The 21,441-nt window shown below is 34.3% G+C and overlaps 5 protein-coding genes across 6 annotated transcripts; 2 read left to right on the top strand and 3 right to left on the bottom strand.

The window, feature by feature from the left end:
• Positions 1-1,991: 1,991 nt before the first annotated feature.
• Positions 1,992-3,725, top strand: LOC108344628 (UDP-glycosyltransferase 708D1). Its single transcript, XM_017583064.2, has one exon. The coding sequence runs from the start codon at positions 2,118-2,120 to the stop codon at positions 3,555-3,557; it is 1,440 nt and encodes a 479-aa protein (XP_017438553.1). The 5' UTR covers positions 1,992-2,117; the 3' UTR covers positions 3,558-3,725.
• Positions 3,726-4,103: 378 nt separating this feature from the next.
• On the bottom strand, positions 4,104-4,879 carry LOC108344057 (miraculin). Its single transcript, XM_017582525.2, has one exon. It carries the CDS (start codon positions 4,836-4,838, stop codon positions 4,239-4,241), a length of 600 nt encoding a protein of 199 aa, XP_017438014.1. The 5' UTR covers positions 4,839-4,879; the 3' UTR covers positions 4,104-4,238.
• A 1,494-nt stretch (positions 4,880-6,373) lies between these two features.
• LOC108344634 (disease resistance protein Roq1) lies at positions 6,374-10,839 on the top strand. Of its 2 annotated transcripts, none has more exons than XM_017583070.2 (5): positions 6,374-7,441; positions 7,593-8,697; positions 8,876-9,157; positions 9,258-10,049; positions 10,129-10,839. In XM_017583070.2, exons 1-5 carry the CDS (start codon positions 6,975-6,977, stop codon positions 10,759-10,761), a joined length of 3,279 nt encoding a protein of 1,092 aa, XP_017438559.1. In that variant the 5' UTR covers positions 6,374-6,974; the 3' UTR covers positions 10,762-10,839. The 2 variants fall into 2 exon arrangements, with proteins under 2 accessions (XP_017438559.1, XP_052723702.1); XM_052867742.1 differs by having other exon boundaries at positions 10,132-10,839.
• Positions 10,840-11,566: 727 nt separating this feature from the next.
• LOC108345453 (miraculin) lies at positions 11,567-12,410 on the bottom strand. Its single transcript, XM_017584046.2, has one exon. The coding sequence runs from the start codon at positions 12,355-12,357 to the stop codon at positions 11,728-11,730; it is 630 nt and encodes a 209-aa protein (XP_017439535.1). The 5' UTR covers positions 12,358-12,410; the 3' UTR covers positions 11,567-11,727.
• A 6,813-nt stretch (positions 12,411-19,223) lies between these two features.
• On the bottom strand, positions 19,224-19,854 carry LOC108344056 (miraculin). The gene has a single exon (XM_017582524.2). It carries the CDS (start codon positions 19,827-19,829, stop codon positions 19,224-19,226), a length of 606 nt encoding a protein of 201 aa, XP_017438013.1. The 5' UTR covers positions 19,830-19,854.
• Positions 19,855-21,441: the final 1,587 nt, after the last annotated feature.

Below are 21,441 nucleotides of genomic sequence, written 5' to 3' on the forward strand. Positions count from 1 at the left end.
CCTAAGAAGCCCAATACTAATCTTGTTTCTAACAATATGACAGTCAATTTCAATATATTTGGTCATTTCATGCATAACTTGATTGAATGTAATTTGGATGGCAGATTGATTATCACATTAAATGGAAAAAGGTCTTTTGTAATAACTCTCAAATCATTTAGTAGAAAAAATAACCATTGTATTTTACAAGTTGTAGTAGCCCATGCTTTATATTCAACTTTGAATGAACTTCTCAAAATAGTCGACTACTTCTTAGAGCGCCAAGATACAGAAGAGCTCCCAAGATATATAAGGTATCATGTGACAAACTTTCTTGTATAAGTGCATCTTGTCTAATCAAAATCATTGTACCCTTTAAGCTGAATGTCACTATTTACAACAGTAAATATTCGTTTCCTAGAGTTTGTTTCAGGTAGCGTAAAACTCTCATGATCAGCTTGATTATGAGAAGGAGTAGGGGCATAAACAAACTGGATTGAGTGGTGAAAGTCATTGTAAGAGCCTATCTTAACGAGATTTGTTTTTTATTGACACATTGTTTCACTTATATCGGACTGATGTTGAACCACTCACTAATGTTTAGTCTCTCAACATGAGAGGTGTGTGTTACAAATCTCACATCAATTAGAGATAAGACAAATCTCTAGTGTATGAATGAGTGCAAACCTTATTTACAAATCATTTTTGTGGAGTTAAGTTAGGATTAGTCCACTTCTTAAAAATCAAACCAAAAAAAAATTAAATCTACTTATAATCACCAAATTAGTTAAGTTATCAATACATATCTTTTCTTTTTTTCTGAAAATTTGTGAAACTTTATAACCTGCATCTTACTCTCTTTAAGATATTTAATGGCTACTTTTAAGAGTTTTGGAATAGAAGTAGATTTGAAAAATTAGAAGAAAAAAGAAATAATAAGAAAAAAAGGTTAAGATTGTTTAAATTAGGAAAAAGATAGTGAAAAGTGTGAAAAAAAATGGAAAGAAACTTTATGAAAATTTATGAATAGTGGGATTGATATATTAATATATTTAAAAATAATTTAATGTAAAAAGATTTTTTTTAAAAATTAATTTAATTTAAAATATATTAAAACAAATTATCAAAATTTAAATAAATAAATTTTATTTTATTTAATTAATTATTATGAAATAATTAATTAACTATGACTTTTGTCAACACTATTCAAAATCTATCTTTTAGATGGAGATGTGTAATAAAATAAAATTATATATAGTATGATTATCTACGTAATGCAATGTAGCTTTGTGAAAAATAAGGAAATAAGTCACTTATTTTACATTTCCAGTCCTTCTCACAAAATACTTGAGCGTGACAATACAAAATAATGTTTTTCTGAACTGGATATGTATAAACTGAAAAATAAAATAAAAATATAGTGTGTGCAGATTATTTACATATGTAAGCTTTACCTTGCTGCTGCTAGTAAAACTTTAGTGTTTTATTGTTTATTAAAATATCTAAAAAATAAATTGTTTGACATTAATTGATACTCAAATAGAATGTTTGACATAAAAAAAAGAGTAGAGTAATAATAATTTTTTTTATATTTATAAAAACAAAAAAAAAGTAAAAAATAATGAAGAAGAATGTGAAATGGTTATAAACAAAATTTGGAATGTTAAAATAATTAACATAAATAGAAAGTTCGTTGACAGACTGTGAGAGTGTCGGTCGAAAGACAGCGTAAAGTTTGGAATGCAGATATGCAACTTTTTTTACAATTTCATGAAAAACACGTCAAAAGTTACAAATAAACTCCATAATCTATTATATTTTTTCAATTGCGTGTTTTTTTTCTATAATTAAAATATAACAAATTAAAATGTACTATTAAAAATATTAAATAAAATTACTAATTAAGCAATTATCTTATTTTCCTTTAATTCTATTTTTTCCTTTCCAAATTACTTATTTTTCTATGTCTGTTATGTATGTTCCTTTCTTGTATTCATTACTTCACTTTTTCCTTGGACAAATCTAAATAAGACAATGCAATAGATTTTCAGCTGTACCAAACAAAAAAAAACTCTATCTTTTTCTCTCTTGATCTCAGAACACAACAGCAACTCTTGTGAGATCCAACACAACAAAGAATGTCTGATCCTGAACCTGCTGTTCATGTGGCTTTCCTCTCAAGTGCTGGCATGGGTCACCTCAACCCATGTCTCAGACTAGCTTCAGTGTTCCTCCGTTATGGCTGCAAAGTCACTCTCATCATTCCCAAACCCATTGTCTCCCTCGCTGAGTCAAACATCATCTCTCGCTTTTGTTCTTCTTTCCCTGATCAGGTAAGTCAAATTGACTTCAACATAACCCCTTTGGATCCAAACACGGTTAACACCAATGACCCTTTTTTCCTTCAGTATGAAACCATTCGTCGTTCCGTTCACCTTCTATCTCCAATCCTGTCTTCTCTCTCCACTTCTCTCTCAGCTTTCATCTTCGATGTTTTCTTAATTTCCTCAATAGTCTCAATTGTTGACAAAATATTTTGTCCCAGTTACATTTACTTCAGCTCCTCAGCTAGAATGTTATCTTTCCTTGCATACGTTTCTGTTCTTGCTGATTCCGATCCAGGAGCACAACCGCACCCTTCAACGTTCGTTGGTGATGCTATTCAAATCCCGGGCTTCACATTACCAATACCAAGATCCTCGGTCCCTCCCCTTTTTCTTCTTGAAGGTAGCAACTCTTTTCAGAGAATGATGATGGAGGACAGTCTCAAACTCACGAAGCTCGATGGGGTTTTCATCAACTCGTTTGAGGAACTGGAAGGAGAGGCACTAGCAGCGTTGAATGAAGGAAAAGTGGTTAGAGGGATGCCCCCGGTGTATGCAATTGGTCCCTTAATGACGTGTGAGTTTGAGAATGTAGATCAAGGTCAAAAGGGTTGCATGAGTTGGATACTGGAGTGGCTTAATGAACGTGCTGAAGGGTCGGTGGTGTATGTTAGCTTGGGGAGCAGAACTGAGACAAGGAGGGAGCAGATAAAGGACATGGCTTTGGGCTTAATAGAATGTGGGTATAGTTTTTTGTGGGTGGTGAAATTGAAGAGGGTTGACAGAGAAGAGGATGAGGGTTTGGAGGATGTGTTAGGGAGTGAGTTGATGGGTAAAGTGAGGGAAAGGGGTGTGGTTGTGAAGGAATTTGTAGATCAGATGAAGATTCTGGGGCACCCTGCAGTGGGGGGGTTTGTGACTCATGGAGGTTGGAACTCTATAACAGAGAATATAAGGGAAGGTGTGAATATTCTGACATGGCCTCAGGGTGGGGATCAGAAGATTAATGCAGAGGTGGTTAGGATGAGTGGGGTTGGGATTTGGGCTGAGGAATGGGGGTGGGGGACACAAAAGGTGGTGGAAGGGAAGGAGATTGCTAAGAGAATCAAAGAGATGATGAGCAATGAGTCTTTGAGGGTCAAAGCTGGAGAAATGAAGGAGGCAGCAAGGAAGGCTTGTGGTGTTGGTGGAAGTTGTGAGGTTATTGTTAAGAGACTAATTGAGGAGTGGAAGAGGAATGCTCAAGTCAACTGAGCATTGGCACTCACTACTTTTTTGCCTATTTACAATATTAAGTTTAAGTCTGCATTTTAAATTCTGTCAGAAAATAATACAGTCGCAATCTCAATTGCATCATGTAGTATGCAAACAGCTACTCAAACAGGAATTTGTTGTTTTATTCTGTGGTTACATTTCCAATTAGGTTCAGTGTTTGTGTTTAATGCTTTTTATTTCTTTGTTAAAAAAATAGTGAGTTGGGTTTGGAAGTGATGAAAGTGACTTTGCAACAATAATGGATAAACAATGCTGCTATTCTGAGAAATGGGTTGAGGTGACTCATGCCACCTGTTGGAAGAAAAGCCACCTGAACAACAGGTTCAGAAGCATACATTCTTTTTGTGTGTGCCTGACTCATATTTTGACAAGCCATAATGGTAGTGTTAATTGTTTAAAGGAAAATTCTTCTACGAATGAAATTTTTCTTAGCATAAATATATTCTTAGGAGTTTACGTTCTTAGGGAAGATTTTCTTACTAGTAAACAACCACAAACAGAAAATAGAAATTTTAAAAAGACTCAATAAAAGACATCTTGTTTATTCATTATGTATAGTTCAGTACATGGAACTCAACTTGAGAATAATCTTGTACGAAAAGTGCAAGATGTGCCATACACTTTACTCATTAAGATTTTGATATAAATCAAAATTTAGTATTAAACCTTCTGGAACTGCACTTTGTATGGGTCAGAAGTTAGAGCCAAACGCTTGCCATATTGGTCCTGATATATTCCAATATCACTGCATGGATAATTGCAATAATTGCACACACTTGGACAATACACCATCTTGTAAGCATCCTCGTACTTCTCAATCTTGAACCAACTTTGGATGGTTTGAGGGCCAGGATTGCCCAAAGCGCCACCAGTTGAGACAAACCACAGTGATGTTGAATAATCATAGTCCTTAAGCTTCCACACTGTGGAATCTGGACAACCTGTGTAGGTGGCGAATAAAATGTTGAGATCAGTGGAAACGCGAATCACACCTTTCTTCTCATTAACAGGTAGAAACATAAATTGGAGGCCTTGGTAACCATCAACAACTACAAGATCAAGAGGGCAATCTTGACCTGTGGTTGAGAGGTTAAGGCCACCTACATCAGAGGATGCTGGAACAATGTAGTAATAGTCACCAGCTCGCACCTTCTTCCCTGATGTGTCCACAATTTGGTCTGGTGCAGCACCTGCTTCCCCAAGTAGTGCCTTTGTGCTCAAGGCAACCACTAGTATCAATGCTACCAATGTCATATTCATTTTTCTGTGTTTAATTTTTTTCTTCTTGTAACTCCTGTGAGATGGATATGGAAGAAGGGTGAGATTTACATTTATATAAGCAAGGGGATGGAATCTGTGTACCCAAGTGCACCAAAGTCATGGATTTCTTCTTATACAATTGGCCTATAAAGATTCAATTTTGTAAAAGAAGTTGTGGTTGGCTAGATTTTTAAGTTTCTGATGAAGTTACAGTTTGGTTTAAGCTCAATATTTCAGAGCCTAACTTCTTGTACCATGTTTAAGACTAGAGAGAAAGTTCTTCCTCTGTTTAGGATGCAAAGCTTAAAGAAGCACATAGTTTAGTGCATTTCCACTGTGAAATTAATGAATATCTTGTTTTCTCTCTCTCTCTCTCTCTCTGTCTTTGTTTTTGTTTTCTTTATGTTGGTTGTTCTTTTCCCCAAATTTAGGCAGGTGGTGGGACAGAAAAAGAGGTTCACAATAAATAATAAAGCATTAGGTATACTGCTATTTTTGCACAAACTACATATATAGTTTTTTTTTACATCAATGAAATTTACAAATGAGTTAATTTTGATATAGTACCAATGTAATGAATTTTACATTGTTAATCAATTATGAAATAAATTATGAGCTGTAAATAATTATTAAAAATTACCACAAAATCAATTTTGGTTCGTGGGATGTTTTTTACGGTAAGTATGTCCGAATTGAGGGTTGTGATTGGAGAAGTTGTTCCTAAAGAAAGATTGGTCAGAATGTCATAAAATAAGAGTTAGTCATATTGGAAATAAATTATTATTAGATAGATGGATCATGCAGTTTTTAATTGCAAAACAAAGTGCCTACTTAATCAACTTCTCTTTTTTGGAACTTTCCCGTTGAAATTTTAAAAATAATTAGAGACCAGAAATAATTCTTAAATAATCTAAGATCACTATGGAAATTGAACCAAATCACAAAAGCACGTCAGGAAGAGATTAATACGTAATTCATTCAGACAATATTAAAACAATATAAACACATCAATTTTATTCATGTTTTTAAAGATTGAATTGTTGGGAATTATAGGGCTCTTATTCATATATATATATATATATATATATATATATATATATATATATATATATATATATATATATATATATATATATATATATATATAAAATAAAAGTAAAAAAATATTAAATATTTACAATATCTTAATCTTAAATTTCTAAAACTAAATAATAACTAATTTCTAAAAACTGGAAGATATTTTAAAATTTAAATATTTCCTAAAAACTAATTTAAACAAAAAAGATATTAAGTAAATATTTACAATATTTATCCTTGCTTAATATGTATTTATTTGAATTTTAGATCTTTAAATTTGATTTTCTTTTTGTTCAAGATAATTTTGTTGGTCCCCCTTACTACTGAACTCTCAAAGATTCTTGCACAAAGGTTTACAAGAGTTGCACAGTTTGGAGCAGAACACGAGATTGTAATCATCATCATATTCTTAAAACCACTGTCTAGTTAAATCATTAAAAGCATCAAACTTCCACACAGTGGACTCACTCCATCTTGTAATACAATGCTACCTGATATGCATATCAAAAACAACTTCCCTTGAGAATTTTTTTCTCCATAACAAGAAAAAAGAGAAAGCAGAGAGAAAACGGTGAAAAGAACTGAGGGTTGGCTGGCTGCAGAAAAAAAGGAGAACTGCAAATAAAAGATAGATAAACTTCACGGTTTAGTAGCTTGTTTACTCTGAATTACGTGGGTGTTGGGACTTTAGTAGCCTGAAAGATTCAATTTATGGTTCAATGTTTCTCTATTATAGACTTGTATATTTTATGCATAAAGGATAAGGTCAACGATTTTGGCCAATTCAATGAAATTTATATTGTTGTTAAATTATATACTACTTCAAAAGGTATAAGAGGATGTTTATTAATGTTAATTTTATAGCAGAAGGACGGTGGATCCAGAAGACTAATACATTTGAAAACAATTTTATGTTATTGATTGCAGTATCAAGCTTAGTTGAATTGGTTATTTTACGTTAATCAAAGTTTCAATTGAAACAAAGTGAGCTTCCGTTCTTGATTGATTCTGGAATCCATTCTCCATCCATACTCATAGTAGCCTTTCTTCTGGGTCCTCATGGCTTTGCGATCATGTTCCTCTTCCTTCATCTATGAGGTGTTTCTCAGTTTCAGAGGCGAAGACACACGTCACGGTTTCACTGGCAATCTCTACAAAGCCCTTGATGACAAGGGAATCCACACTTTCATTGATGATGAGAAGCTTCAGAGCGGAGAGGAAATAACACCTGCTCTTTTGAATGCAATTGAAGAGTCCAGGATTGGCATCACTGTGCTCTCTAAAGACTATGCTTCCTCCTCGTTTTGCTTAGATGAACTTACAACCATCCTTGACTGCAGGACAAAAGGACTGTTGGTCATACCAGTCTTTTATATGATGGACCCTTCAGATGTAAGACACCAGAAAGGTACTTATGGGGAAGCATTAGCTAAGCATCAGAAAAGATTCAAAGCTGAAAAGTTGCAGAAATGGAAGATGGCTCTCCAACAAGTGGCTGATCTCTCTGGTTATCATTTCAAACATGGGTACTTGTCTTACTTTTCATACTACCTTGTAATTTATATATATGGTTAGTTTTACTTGTCTAACGATTTAACTTGAAATTCTGAAAAGAAAATAAATACTTGTTAACCTTGTCAATTGATATACGTATCGTTTAACTTTTTGTTTGAACAGAAATGAATATGAACACGAGTTTATTGGGAGGATTGTTGAGCGGGTCTCTAGGGAGATTAGCAGTGTTTATTTACCTGTTGATGATTACCTAGTGGGACTAGAGTCAAAAGTCCAAGAGGTAAAGAAGCTTCTGGATTTAGGATCTCATGATGGTGTTGTGATAGGGATCCATGGAATGGGTGGGATAGGAAAAACAACACTTGCTCTGGCAGTTTATAATTTGATTGCTGCTAATTTTGATGAATCGTGTTTTCTTCAAAATGTGAGAGAAGAATCAAACAAATATGGGCTAAAACACCTCCAAAGCATCCTTCTTTCGAAAATCCTAAGACAGAAGAATATCATCTTAACAAGTTGGCAAGAAGGAGCATCAATGATACAGCAGAGGCTGAGGCGAAAGAAGGTTCTCTTGATTCTAGATGATGTTGACAAGATTGAGCAATTAAAGACATTTGTTGGCAGATGTAATTGGTTTGGTCCCGGTAGCAGAGTCATCATTACCACTCGGGACCAACATCTTCTGACATCTTATGACGTTAAAAGAACTTATGTTGTGAATAAATTGAACTATTATGATGCTCTTCAATTACTAACATGGAAAACTTTTAAGAGGGGAAAGGCTGATCCAAGTTATGAGGAAGTTTTGCATCGTGCAGTAACTTATGCTTCTGGCCTTCCATTGGCCTTGGAAGTAATAGGTTCCAACTTGGTTGGAAAAAGTGTAGAAGAATGGGATTCTGCTATTGAACATTACAAAAGAATTCCTAGTGATGAAATCCTAAAGATACTTAAAGTAAGCTTTGATACTTTGGGAAGAGAAGAGAAAAATGTTTTTCTTGACATTGCCTGTTGCTTGAAAGGATGTAAATTGACAGAGATTGAACATATGCTTCGTGCTCTTTATGATGACAGCATGAAACATCATATTAGTGTGTTGGTTGAAAAATCTCTCATAAAGATTAGTCAGAGTAGTACGGTCGAAATGCACGACTTGATTCATGCTATGGGTAGACAAATTGACCAACATGAATCACCTAAAGAGCCAGGAAAACACAAGAGGCTATGGTTACCAAAAGATATAATTCAAGTTTTAAAATACAACACGGTAAGTGAGACTCATGGATTGTTTGTTTTGTTTCTCAAATTGATATGTCTTTTTCGTTTATCATATATTCATATCATAGTTTTTCTTTTTCTTGACAATTTATAAATTTCTCTACACGTGAATTGATTACTTACATATAACTAATAACCTCTTGATTTGTGCCTCTTTGCATTAACAGGGAATTGATATCATCTGTCTAGATATCTCCATATCTAAGAGAGAAGAAACGATATACTGGAATAGAAATGCCTTCAGAAAGATGAAAAAGCTTAAAATACTTATCATAAGAAATGGTAAATTTTCTGAAGGTCCCAATTATTTTCCAGAAAGTTTGAGAGTACTGGAATGGCATGGATACCCTTCAAATTGTTTACCATCAAATTTTGATCCGAGAAAACTTGTGATATGCAAGTTACCTCACAGTCCTTTTACGTCATTTGGGTTTCATGGTTCATCAAAGGCAAGTTTAGAGAATAAATTCTTTATCTTGTGAATTGATAAATACACTTCAAATGTATTCAATCGGTTCTTATGCCTTTTCTCCATTATTTTCTTTGCAGAAGTTGGAGAATCTAACCGTCTTGAATTTTGACAAGTGCAATTATTTAACGCAGATACCTAACTTGTCTGATCTCTTAAATTTGGAAGTACTTTCATTTAAAAAGTGTGGGAGTTTAATAGTAGTTCACGACTCAATTGGTTTTCTGAATAAACTTAAAATATTGAAATCTAAAGGTTGCAAGAAGCTTAGGAGATTTCCACCTCTCAACTTGACCTCTCTTGAACAACTTGAACTTTCATATTGTTCAAGTCTTGAGAATTTTCCAGAAATATTAGGAAAGATGGGAAACATAAGGAAACTTAGTTTGTTTGAACTTCCCATAAAAAACTTGCCTGTTTCATTTCATAATCTTACTGGACTACAAGAATTAGAGATGAGCTGTGATTTTGTTCAGTTAAGTAGCACTGTCTTGACGCCTGAACTGTCTGATTTTAGAGTTCATAAAGGCAAGGGGTGGCAATGGGTAAAATCACAAGAGGGTGAGGAAAAAGTGGGTTCAATGGTATCTCCAAAGATACATATGTTTTGGGTTTTATGTTGCAACTTGAATGATGATTTTTTTTCAGCAAGTTTCAAGCAGTTAGCTCAAGTGAGTCATTTAAGGCTAAGGGAAAGTAATGTCACATTCCTTCCTGAATGCATCAAAGAATTTCACGGCCTATATTCTCTCGATGTGAATGATTGCAAGCATATTCAGGAAATTAGAGGGGTTCCACCAAACTTGAAATATTTCAGGGCAATAAACTGTATATCCTTGACTTCCACGGGTTCAAGCATGCTGTTAAATCAGGTTTTGTCATGTTTTTAATGAATTTGATTTGATAATATGTAGTTCATTTAATGAATTTTTGATAAATTATGATTAACAGCAGCTTCACGAGGCTGGAGGGACTGATTTTATCTTTCCAGGAGGAAGTATTCCACAGTGGTTCCATAAACAGAGGAAGGAACCTTCAATTTCTTTCTGGTTTCGAAATAAATTCCCTGCCAAAGTTCTTTGTCTTCTTATTGCACCTGTACTGGGTGATAACGTGACAGGATTGGTTAGATACATTATGTTCATCAATGGCAGAGTTAGAAAACAATATTTGTTACATTATCTGAACAGACAAGTGAAGATGTTGGAATCAGATTATACACATCTCTTTGATCTACAACACTCACATTTCTCCACTGATGATGATCTGATGGAAGAAGTGTCTTTAGAAAAGGAATGGAATCAGGTGACGATTACATATGAAGGTTTGATAGAGAGTTCCCTCATTAAAATAATCGGAATCCATGTTGTAAAAGAGGAAAACAGCAGCATGGAGGACATTCGATATGATGATCCTTATGCAAACACAAAAGAAGACAATCACCTCAACACTTCCCAATCACAACCCTTTCTTAAAATACAGACAGGTTTAATGTTGACATGCAAGTTTTTTATAGGTTCCTTTATGTTGTTCTCTTGCTTTTTATTATTAATTTTATCTAACCTCACAAACAACCCAACCTGAGTATCACCACTCTATTTAGTTTTGCATTGTAATTTTCCTTTCAAATCCCAAAACTATGATTGATTAAGATTTGATGCATTTTCTGCCTTTCAAGTTTTATCTCTGTTTTCATTTGTATGGTTACTTTTCTCATTTCTAAATTATTTTATCCAATAAGGGAAGACATAACTATCTTAGACATCTAAAAGACAAAAAGTAACTGTGCACTTAAACACAATACCTATTCATGAACTAGATTCAATACCATGCTTCTATTTTATAACATGATTTTTACTTTGATAAGTGATCAATGTAACAAAAATATTAATGAACAAATGCCTCAAACTTTTCTTACAATAAACCCCTTGCCAGTAGGAGGATAGGAACATTAATCATACTCCCTCTTCCTGCAGGGATACCATTAATTAATTAATATATATATATATATATATATATATATATATATGTATATATATATATATATAGTCACTTCTTTAATAATTATTAATATACAAATGTACTGTTACTCATCTTTACTATACATAAAATTTTCTTAATAAATTTCCTTATGTTTATAAATTTTGTACTATTTAATATCAAGCGCCATGTAAAAAATTGTTGAATGAAAATCAATGGAGGACAAAGATATAACTTGTGAATTGTGAGAATGAATGGCTTAGAAGTGATCAATAATCAACACAGTCACAGGATCATCCTAGTGCAGAATTATGCACTGGTAATAAAGCATTTTTGGAATGTAATTAAAGGCGTGGCTATTCTGTGTTTGGAAATGGTCATATACACTCGTAAAATAAGAACATACAAATTAGAAGAAAACAATTGTCCATTTATTTGATTACTTATTTATTTCATAACAAGGATTTCACCTATAATTAGGGTATCCTCATAAATTAACATGGAACGAACACCTTATTATCAGAAACAGTTAAACATTTAGTTGTTCATGCACAACAAGAGCTACTATGGTTAGGCCTTGAGGAATTTAACTTGGAATGGAACAGCACTTAGAGCCAAACGGTGATTCCCTTTCTCATCAACAAACATCCCAACATTCTCACACTCAACATGCTTGCAGTAAGGGCACACGCTCGGACAATAAACCAGTTTATAAGCACCACCGTACTTCTCAATCTTGAACCAATTTCCAATGGTTTCCCGACCAGGGTTGCCCTTAACACCACCGGTGGACACCAACGAGAGTGAGCGTCCCTTAGAAACAAGAAAACTCTCAAGCTTCCATACCGTGGAATGGTGAGGGCAGGTGATGTTAGGACGGAACATGATGTTTAGGTCAGTGGAGACACGTATAACACCCTTTTTCGGGTTAACAGGTATAAAACTTAGTGGCAAACTATGATATCTGTCCACAACCACTACATCCAGAGGGCATGATTTACCGATCTTTGAGAGGCCAAGGCCTTGTGCAATTCTACATTTGCCGTAAGGCATGGATAGAAGAATGTTGTAGTTGACACCAGCACGTAGCAGCTTGCCTGATGTGTCAACTACTTCATCAGGTGAAGCCTCAGCTTCTCCCAGAAGTGGTTGTGAAATCAGGGCAGAGAGAAGGACAAAAGCTAACAATGTTGTCTTCATCACTGTTTATTTTGTATTGCTTTGAGTAATTTGTATATTGGTTGATGGATGGAGTTTAGGAAGATGGTTTGCATCAATTTATAGGCTTCTTCTTATCCATGGGATTCAGGATAAACATCCACATTTATATTACTAAAATCCTTGATTTGCTTAATACTGTTGGACCCATCAACATAAGAAATTCACTAAAAAACTGGGCAAATTTATGTTTAGTTGCTATTATTTGAATGTTTTTTGCGGGAAAGTCGAATCCTGTTTAAGCCATGGCCTGCTTTCATATGTTTCTACTTTCTCCCAAAAAAATTATCTTCTGCCAGTATTCCTTTCGTGGAGATTGTATTGTAGTAATTATAACATCCAATGGTTTGCTTTCAAATCTGGTTGCTCTGTCTAAATCTCTGAGGACTATAAACGCGGTTAGTCAGCATCAATGAGCTTGTTTCTTAGATGGACTTTTCTTTTTTAACATGCACGGTGCCCTGAACTCTATTTTTTCGCTGTATATAGCAAAATATCACTTTTTTTTTAAGAAAACTATATATTTCTTATAGACTCTTTTCTTCGTTTATTACTGACAGCCTCGAAACTTAAGAATTTAAAAGTGCGTAAAAAGTTATGTTATGATATTTAATATTTTCTCAAATATTATTTACTCATCGCATTATTCATCTTATCTCAATTTTTCTTCTTATCTCTTTTAGAATATCCGTGGAACTATATCTATAAACATTAACTCACAGATTGGGCTACCTACTCATTTTGACAAAGTCAACTTATCTAGTCATGAACAACATGAGCGGACAGACCATAGAATCAACAAGAAAGCATTTATCGTTCTGCATAACCTATCCATCGCCTAGAGTAGACGAAAAGTTGGTTTCCAGTTAGTTGTAAATAAAAACCTAAGACCACAAAGAACATTAATGTCAACCATGTTTACACATAGTAAGCATATAGATGCACATGGCTACATGATTTCAGATCAATTAATTATCAACTTGATATGGCCAATTGTATTGTTGAATTACTTAAAGAAAATATAAACTATTTCTATGGTGCTAACTACAAAGAATCCAAAAGGTGGAATTAATATCAAACGAAGAAATCTATAAATTCGCATCTCCAGTATGGTCCATCCATCATTAACGAGACTTACTTATCTGAATACCCTTTGCCAGGTACCATTGGGTCTAACAAAGAGGAGGTTCACCGGAGAAATACAACACCAATGAGATCTGAGTCTAACTATATAAGGAACCCAAAACCTTAAGACAATGGGTTAATGGGTCTTTCATCTTTATACAATGCTCTACTTTCTCATTTCTATCCAATGTGAGACTTAAATTCACACTTGGATTCCCAACCGTTCCCTTCTTCTAAGCACTTGTGCATGGATGTTGGCGTCTTTGTGGATGGAAAAGGCTATAGGCGTTTGACTCTAAGATATGTTCCATTCAAAGTCGAGTTTCAGCTTCCTGAACAAACTAATGTCTGATCACAAACTAATAAGAGTGTTTTCTTTAATTCAGTTTTTATAAAGTTAATTTTGACTTTAAGCATCTTCACTTTTATGTCTTAAGTTTTTATAGTAAATTTGGTCTGGGTAAATGGTTTATATTTGTGAATATAACCCTACTATTCGTCTCGTTTTGTCATCTGCAGCTTAGGAATTGAAATTTGAAAAAAAGGGGAGAAACTGTTGATTGATGACTATTGGAAATTTAGAAATTAAAATAATATGTTATGCTATTTTTTAGGAAAATAAAAGTCATGTTGACTGGTAGGATTTATTTGCTATTTTCTAGGCACTAAGAGCACTAATTTGTTAGTGGTTATAGATGCCAACATTTACGTGCATTTACGTTCAGTTATTTGCTTTATAAAAGCAATAGCACTCCTTAATAAAATATAAATGCAGTTTTATATTCCTGTGTTCCTCTCTCTCAACTTTTCCTTCAATAAAATAACCTACAAATTGGTATCAGAGCTACATCTTACGGGACCTATGGATGCTGAAACAAGTTTCTCTCGAGTTGCTCCTCCTATCTTTGATGGAGATAACTATGATCTCTGGGCCATAAAAATGTAGAACTTCCTAGAGGCTTTGGATCTTTGGGAAGCGGTGAAGGAGGATTACGATATTGCTTCGCTGCCCGACAACCCCACTGTAGCCCAGATGAAAACCTACAAGGAGAAAAAAACCAGGAAAGCAAAGGCAAAGGCATGTCTATTTTCTGGTGTTTCAAAACTAATTTTCACCAGGATCATGTCTCACAACACAGCAAAAGCAATTTGGGATTACTTGAAGGAAGAATATGCAGGAGATGAGAGAATTAGAAGCATGCAAGTATTGAATTTAATGAGAGAATTTGAACTGCAAAGAATGAAAGAATCAGACACCATCAAAGAGTACTCAAATACGTTGCTTGGCATTGCCAACAAAGTAAGATTGTTGGGCACTGTTTTTTCTGATTCAAGAATTGTTGAAAAAATTCTTGTATCAGTACCAGAAAGATATGAAGCTTCTATAGCTACCTTGGAGAACACAAAGGATCTATCTAAGATCACTTTGGCAGAGGTGCTGCATGCTTTACAGGCCCAAGAGCAAAGAAGACTTATGAGGCAAGAAGGATCTGTGGAGGGTGCTTTTCAAGTCAAATTCCAGAGCAATGGCAACAAACAGAGGAAGAAGCAGAACAATGATACCAGACCTGAAAGATTAAACAAGATCAACAATAAGAGTAATAATACTTAGGTTTTTTCACCTTGTCCTCACTGTAAGAAAACCAATCATCCACAAAAAAGGTGTTGGTGGAGACCGGATGTAAAGTGTCATATATTGCAGTAAAAGGCAAAGGAACAGTGGCAATTGAAGGTCAAACAGGTTTGAAACTGATTTCAGATGTTTTATATGTTCCAGAAATTAACCAGAACCTGTTGAGTGTTCCTCAATTGCTTGAAAAAGGTTATAAGGTGTTGTTTGAAGACAAAAATTGCATGATTAAAGATTCAGCAGGCAAGGAAGTATTTAAAGTTAGAATGAAAGGAAAAAACTTTGCTTTGGACTTCATGAGTGAAGAACAGGCTGCAGTGCACAAAGAGGTCAACAGTACAATACTTTGGCATAAAAGATTGGGCCATTTTCACCACAATGCTCTAATATTCATGAAGAAGAATGACATGGTCAGAGGCTTACCTGATATAGAAGAAGTATTTCCTACATGCATTGCTTGTCAATATGGAAAGCAAACAAGACTCCCATTTCCACAAAACAAGACTTGGAGGGCTATACAAAATCTACAATTGATACATACAGATGTTGGAGGTCCTATGAGCACACCATCATTGAATGGCAGTAGGTATTATATTATTTTCATTGATGACATGACAAGAATGTGTTGGATATATTTTATGAAGTTTAAATATGAAGTTGCTGGCATTTTTTGGAAGTTTAAAACTTTGGTGGAAAATCAAAGCAAGTGCAAAATACAGATGATCAGATCCGACAATGGAACTGAATATACTTCCAAAAACTTTAACAAGTTTTGTGAAGATACAGGTGTAGAACACCAACTTACAGCCCCTTATTCACCTCAGCAAAATGGCACTGTAGAAAGGAAAAATCGGACGATTATGGAGATGGCTAGGTGCTTACTTCATGACAAAGAGTTACCTAAAAAATTCTGGGCAGAGGCTGTAAATACAGCAGTATTTTTACTCAATAGACTGCCAACAAAAGCTTTACAACAAAGAACGCCTTTTGAAGCATGGTACGGTTACAAACCTGAGCTATTTAATTTAAAGATATTTGGTTGCTTGTGTTTCTCTTATATTCCTCATATTAAGAGAGACAAATTGGACAAGAAAGCAGAACCTGGAATTTTTGTAGGCTATAGCTTGATTTCAAAGGCCTACAAGATCTATCTTCCACATAACAACAGTCATTGTTAGCAGGGATGTGAAATTCTTGGAGTTTGATTGTTGGAGCTGGAAAGACAACAAATTCCTTGAACAATTTGATTGTTTGAACTGGAAAGGCAACAATGAGCTTGGATTGCAGGAGGAGAATGAAGATGTGGATGATGAACCTGTCAGAGGAACAAGATTGCTTTCTGACATCTATCAAAGGTGTAATGTTGCGGTCATGGAACCTAGTGGATATGAAGAGGCTGCGACTGACAAGAGGTGGATAAATGCTATGGAAGAGGAGCTTAAAATGATTGAAAAAATTCATACGTGGGAGTTGGTGGATAGACCTAGTCATAAAAAGGCCATTGGAGTAAAGTGGGTTTATAGAACCAAGTTCAATCCTGATGTTTCTGTGAACAAATACAAGGCAAGACTTGTTGTCAAGGGATATGCTCAGATGTTTGGGGTGGATTTCTCTGAAACATTTGCCCCAGTTGCCAGGCCAGACACAATAAGGTTGCTGCTAGCACTAACTGCACAAAAAGGCTGGCTTATACATCAATTGGATGTAAAATCAGCATTTTTGAATGGATATTTGGAGAAAGAAATTTTTGTGGAACAGCCAAAAGGTTTTGCTCTTCAAGGACAAGAAGACAAGGTTTATCTACTGAAAAAGGCATTATATGGTTTGAAACAAGCACCAAGGTCTTGGTATAGCAGAATTGATGCACATTTAATAAGCTTAGGCTTTGTGAAAAGTCTAAGTGAGTACACCTTATATATTAAAAAGGTGAATGAAGATATACTTATGATATCTCTGTATGTTGATGACTTATTTGTTACAGGAAATTGTAAGGAGATGATTGACAAGTTTAAAGAAGAAATGGAAAACATCTTTGAAATGACAGACCTTGGAAAGATGACATTTTTTCTTGGTATGCAAGTGCAGCAAAAGAAAAATGAAATATTTGTGTGCCAAGAAAAGTATGCAAAGGAAGTCCTTATGAAGTTCAACACGGAAGGGTGTAAGTCAGCTGCAACTCCAATGAACCAAAAAGAAAAGTTTTGCAGAGAAGATGGTGCTGAAAAGGTTGATGAAAAGCTGTTTAGATCCTTAATAGGATGCTTAATGTATTTAACTGCCACCAGACCAGATATCGTGCATTCAGTGAGTTTGTTATCAAGGTACATGCATTGTGCTAGTGAAATTCATTTTCAAGCAGCAAAAAGAATTCTTAGATATTTTAAAGGCACATTTGATTATGGTATATGGTTCAACAAAGTTGAAAGCTTAAGTTTTCATGGATATTCAGATAGTGACTGGGCAGGATGTGTTGATGATATGAGAAGTACTTCTGTTTATTCTTTCTCTCTTGGTTCTGGAGTTTTTTCATGGAGTTCCAAAAAGCAAGAAATTATAGCCCAATCAACAGCAGAAGCAGAGTATGTTGCTGCTGCAGCTGCTGTCAGTCAAACTGTTTGGATAAGAAAGATCATGGCTGATTTACATATAGAACAAGAAGATAGCACAAAGATTTTTGTGGATAATCAAGCTGCAATTTCAATTGCATATAATCCAGTTTTTCATGGCAAAACAAAGCATTTTAAGATAAAGCTTTTCTTTTCAAGAGAAGTTCAAAGAGAAGGACAAGTGAAACTAGTTTACTGCAAAACAGAAAATCAAGTGGCTGATATCCTAACCAAGGCACTTCCAAAATCTAGATTTGAGTTCTTGAGACAAAAGCTTGGAGTTTGCAGTTCCAAAGTCAAGGAGGAGTGTTGATTGATGACTATTGGAAATTTAGAAATTAAATAATATGTTATGCTATTTTTTAGGAAAATAAAAGTCATGTTGACTGGTAGGATTTATTTGCTATTTTCTAGGCACTAAGAGCACTAATTTGTTAGTGGTTATAGATGCCAACATTTACGTGCATTTACGTTCAGTTATTTGTTTTATAAAAGCAATAGAACTCCTCAATAAAATATAAATGCAGTTTTATATTCCTGTGTTCCTCTTTCTCAACTTTTCCTTCAATAAAATAACCTACAGAAACACTGTTAAGAATTCAAGAGCGTCATTTTAACGGAGAATATTAAGTTGGATAATGAAGTGGCTTAATGAACATGCTCAAGGGTCTGTGGTGTTGGTTAACTTAGGTAGCAGATAAAGGACATGACTTTAGTGTTAATAGAATGTGGGATAGATTTTTGTGGGTGGTGAAATTGAAGAGGGTTGACAAACAAGAAGAGGGTTTGGAGGATGTGCTGGGGATCGAGTTGATGAGTAATGTGATAGAGAAGAGGACGGTTTTTATGGATCTGAGGAAGGAGTGCATATATACTGACATGGCTTCAGGGTGGGGATAAGAAGATTAATGCAGAGGTGGTTAGGATGAGTGAGATGGAGATATGTTCTGAGGAATGGAGTGAGGAACAGAAAAGGTAGTCAAAAGGAAAGGGATTGCTAAGAGAATCAAAGAGATGATGAGCAATGAGTCTTTGAGGGTCAATTTGAGTCTATTTGAGTGTTTGTTTCATTCAGAGGGGTGATGTTGAAGTCTATTTGAGTGACTTGGCGAGGAAAAAAAAGAACAAAACTGAGAGACGAGGTTTGACTCAGGGACGAGGTTTGACTCAGGGATTTTGGGTTTGGGATTGATGAAAGTGAGTTTGCAGCCATAACGGTAGTGTTAATTCTTCACAGGAAAATACTTCTACAAATAATTTTTTTTCTAAGCTTAAATATGTTTTTAGGAGTTTACATTCTTAGCAAAGATTTTTTTAACAAGTAAACTAATTACAAACAACCTTAAAAAGACTTAAAATAGAAAACATCTTTTTTGTTTATTCATTATGTATGGTTCAGTACATGGAACTCAACATGAGAATAATCTTGTATGAAAAGTGCAAGTAGTGCCTTACACTTTGCTCCTTAAGATTTGGATATTCAATATTTAGTATTGAACCTTCTGGAACTGAACCTTGTATGGCTCGGAAGTTAGAGCCAAACGCTTGCCATATTGGTCCTGATATATTCCAATATCACTACATGGATAATTGCAATAATTGCACACACTTGGACAATAAACCATCTTGTAAGCATCCTCGTACTTCTCAATCTTGAACCAATTGCTGATGGTTTGAGAGCCAGGGTTGCCCAAAGAACCACCGGTTGTGAGAAACCACTGTGATGTTGAATAATCATAGTCCTTAAGCTTCCACACTGTGGATTGTGGACAAGTTGTGTAGGTGGAGAAAAAGATGTTGAGATCAGTGGAAACGCGAATGACACCTTTCTTATCATTAACAGGAAGAAAGCTCAATTGGAGGCCTTGGTAACCATCAATAGCTACAACATCAAGAGGGCAATCTTGACCTGTGGTTGAGAGAGCAAGGCCACCTACATCAGAGGATGCTGGAACAATGTAGTAATTCTCACCAGCTCTCACCTTCTTTCCTGATGTGTCCACAATTTGGTCTGGTGCAGCACCTGCTTCCCCAAGTAGTGCCTTTGTGCTCAAGCCAACCACTAGGACCAATGCTACCAATGTCATCTTCATTTTTCCCTGTTTAATTTTTTCTTCTTGTAACTCTTATGAGATGGATATGAAAGAAGAGGGAGATTTGCATTTATATAAGCGGGGGATGGATCTAAATCTATGTACCCATGTGCTCCAAAGTCATGGATTTCTTCTCATACAATTGGCCTATAAAGATTCAAATTTTTTCAAAAAAATTGTGTTGTTCAGAATGCTGTAATTGGCTAGATTTATAAGTTTCTGATGAAGTTATAATTTGGTTTATACTCATTCTTCCAGAGCCTAACTTCTTGTACCATGTTTAAGACCTAAGTAAAAGTGCTTCGTCTGTTTAGGATGTAAAGCAAAAAGAAGCACATAGATTAGAGCATTTCCATTTTTTAAGCTCTTTTTCGTGAGAATAATGAATATCCTGTTTTTCTCTTTTTTTTCTTTAGGTTCATTGTTCTTTTCTTCAAATTAAGGTTCTAAAATTAAAGAGAGTTTTGTATGGATAAAAGCGAGCACCAAGGGCATGGAATAACCGCATTGACAAGTACTTCCAAGATAATGATTTTGTTCAATGCCTTGCTCTGTGTGTCAAAACTCATTATAATGGAGATATTTTGATTGTTCGTCTCTATGTGTCATTGGCAACAATTCAAGCTTGTTCGAAGAATTCAGGAAGGCAATGTCATATGAGTTTGAGATAATGTTGTCTGACGTGATCAAATTAATTATATTATACAATGACAACTTCAATATTATTAAGATAATAGTAAAAAATACAAGTATGTGTAAGATAACCGAAAGTCATCTCTTAATAAACATAGAATTATATCCTAACAAATTAATTCTTACAGAAACTATAGAAAAAGGTTTATCAAATAAAATAAAAGTAGTACAAAATATAATAGATTAAATAAAAATAATAATAAATGATAGAGAGAAATAAAATTTGAAAAAGATAAAATAAGATAAAAATAATAGCACAAAAAAAAGTTAAGTTCACCCGTTTTTTTCAAAATAAGATTTATCATTAGTTTCTTAAAGTTTGTTGTTATTGATTTCTTGTGTAATCAAAATAACTTTTCAGTTAAATATTATTATGACTAATCATATTTTTTCTTTTACCTTGTATATCTAGTAAAAAACTAATTAATCAAAGTAATTTTTTAATTATTTGTAAAAATTCATTCAATCATACGAAAGTTTTTAACTTTAATCAAATTAACTTATCAAAAATTAAAAGCTCTTTGACTCGTATGATTCTTATGTTATGTAGATTTAATATCATGCTAACTTATTACAATATAAAAATCATTTTAACTTGATTAAGAGAAAAAAGAAATAGATAAAAATAAATCACAAGAATCAAAAAAACAAACAAATTTATTCATCAAACCTCAAATTTAAATTAAGAAATTACAGTAAAATTAATCCTAAACACTTAACACTCCATAGAATGTAAAAATAACATAAAAATAAAAGAAAATAAAGGGGAGACGATTAAATAAGAGGGAGAGGGGGAAATTAGATCCCCAAGGGTTCATAAGCTCCCGTGAGTCTTTTTATATAGAAATTGGGTTGAACTTTTTTCTATCTTTTCTATTATTGTAATCTTCCTTTTTATAACGTAATCTCCTTCAATTAT

The sequence above is a fragment of the Vigna angularis genome, chromosome 8, assembly GCF_016808095.1.
Source record: "Vigna angularis cultivar LongXiaoDou No.4 chromosome 8, ASM1680809v1, whole genome shotgun sequence".
Classification (NCBI taxonomy): Eukaryota; Viridiplantae; Streptophyta; class Magnoliopsida; order Fabales; family Fabaceae; genus Vigna; species Vigna angularis.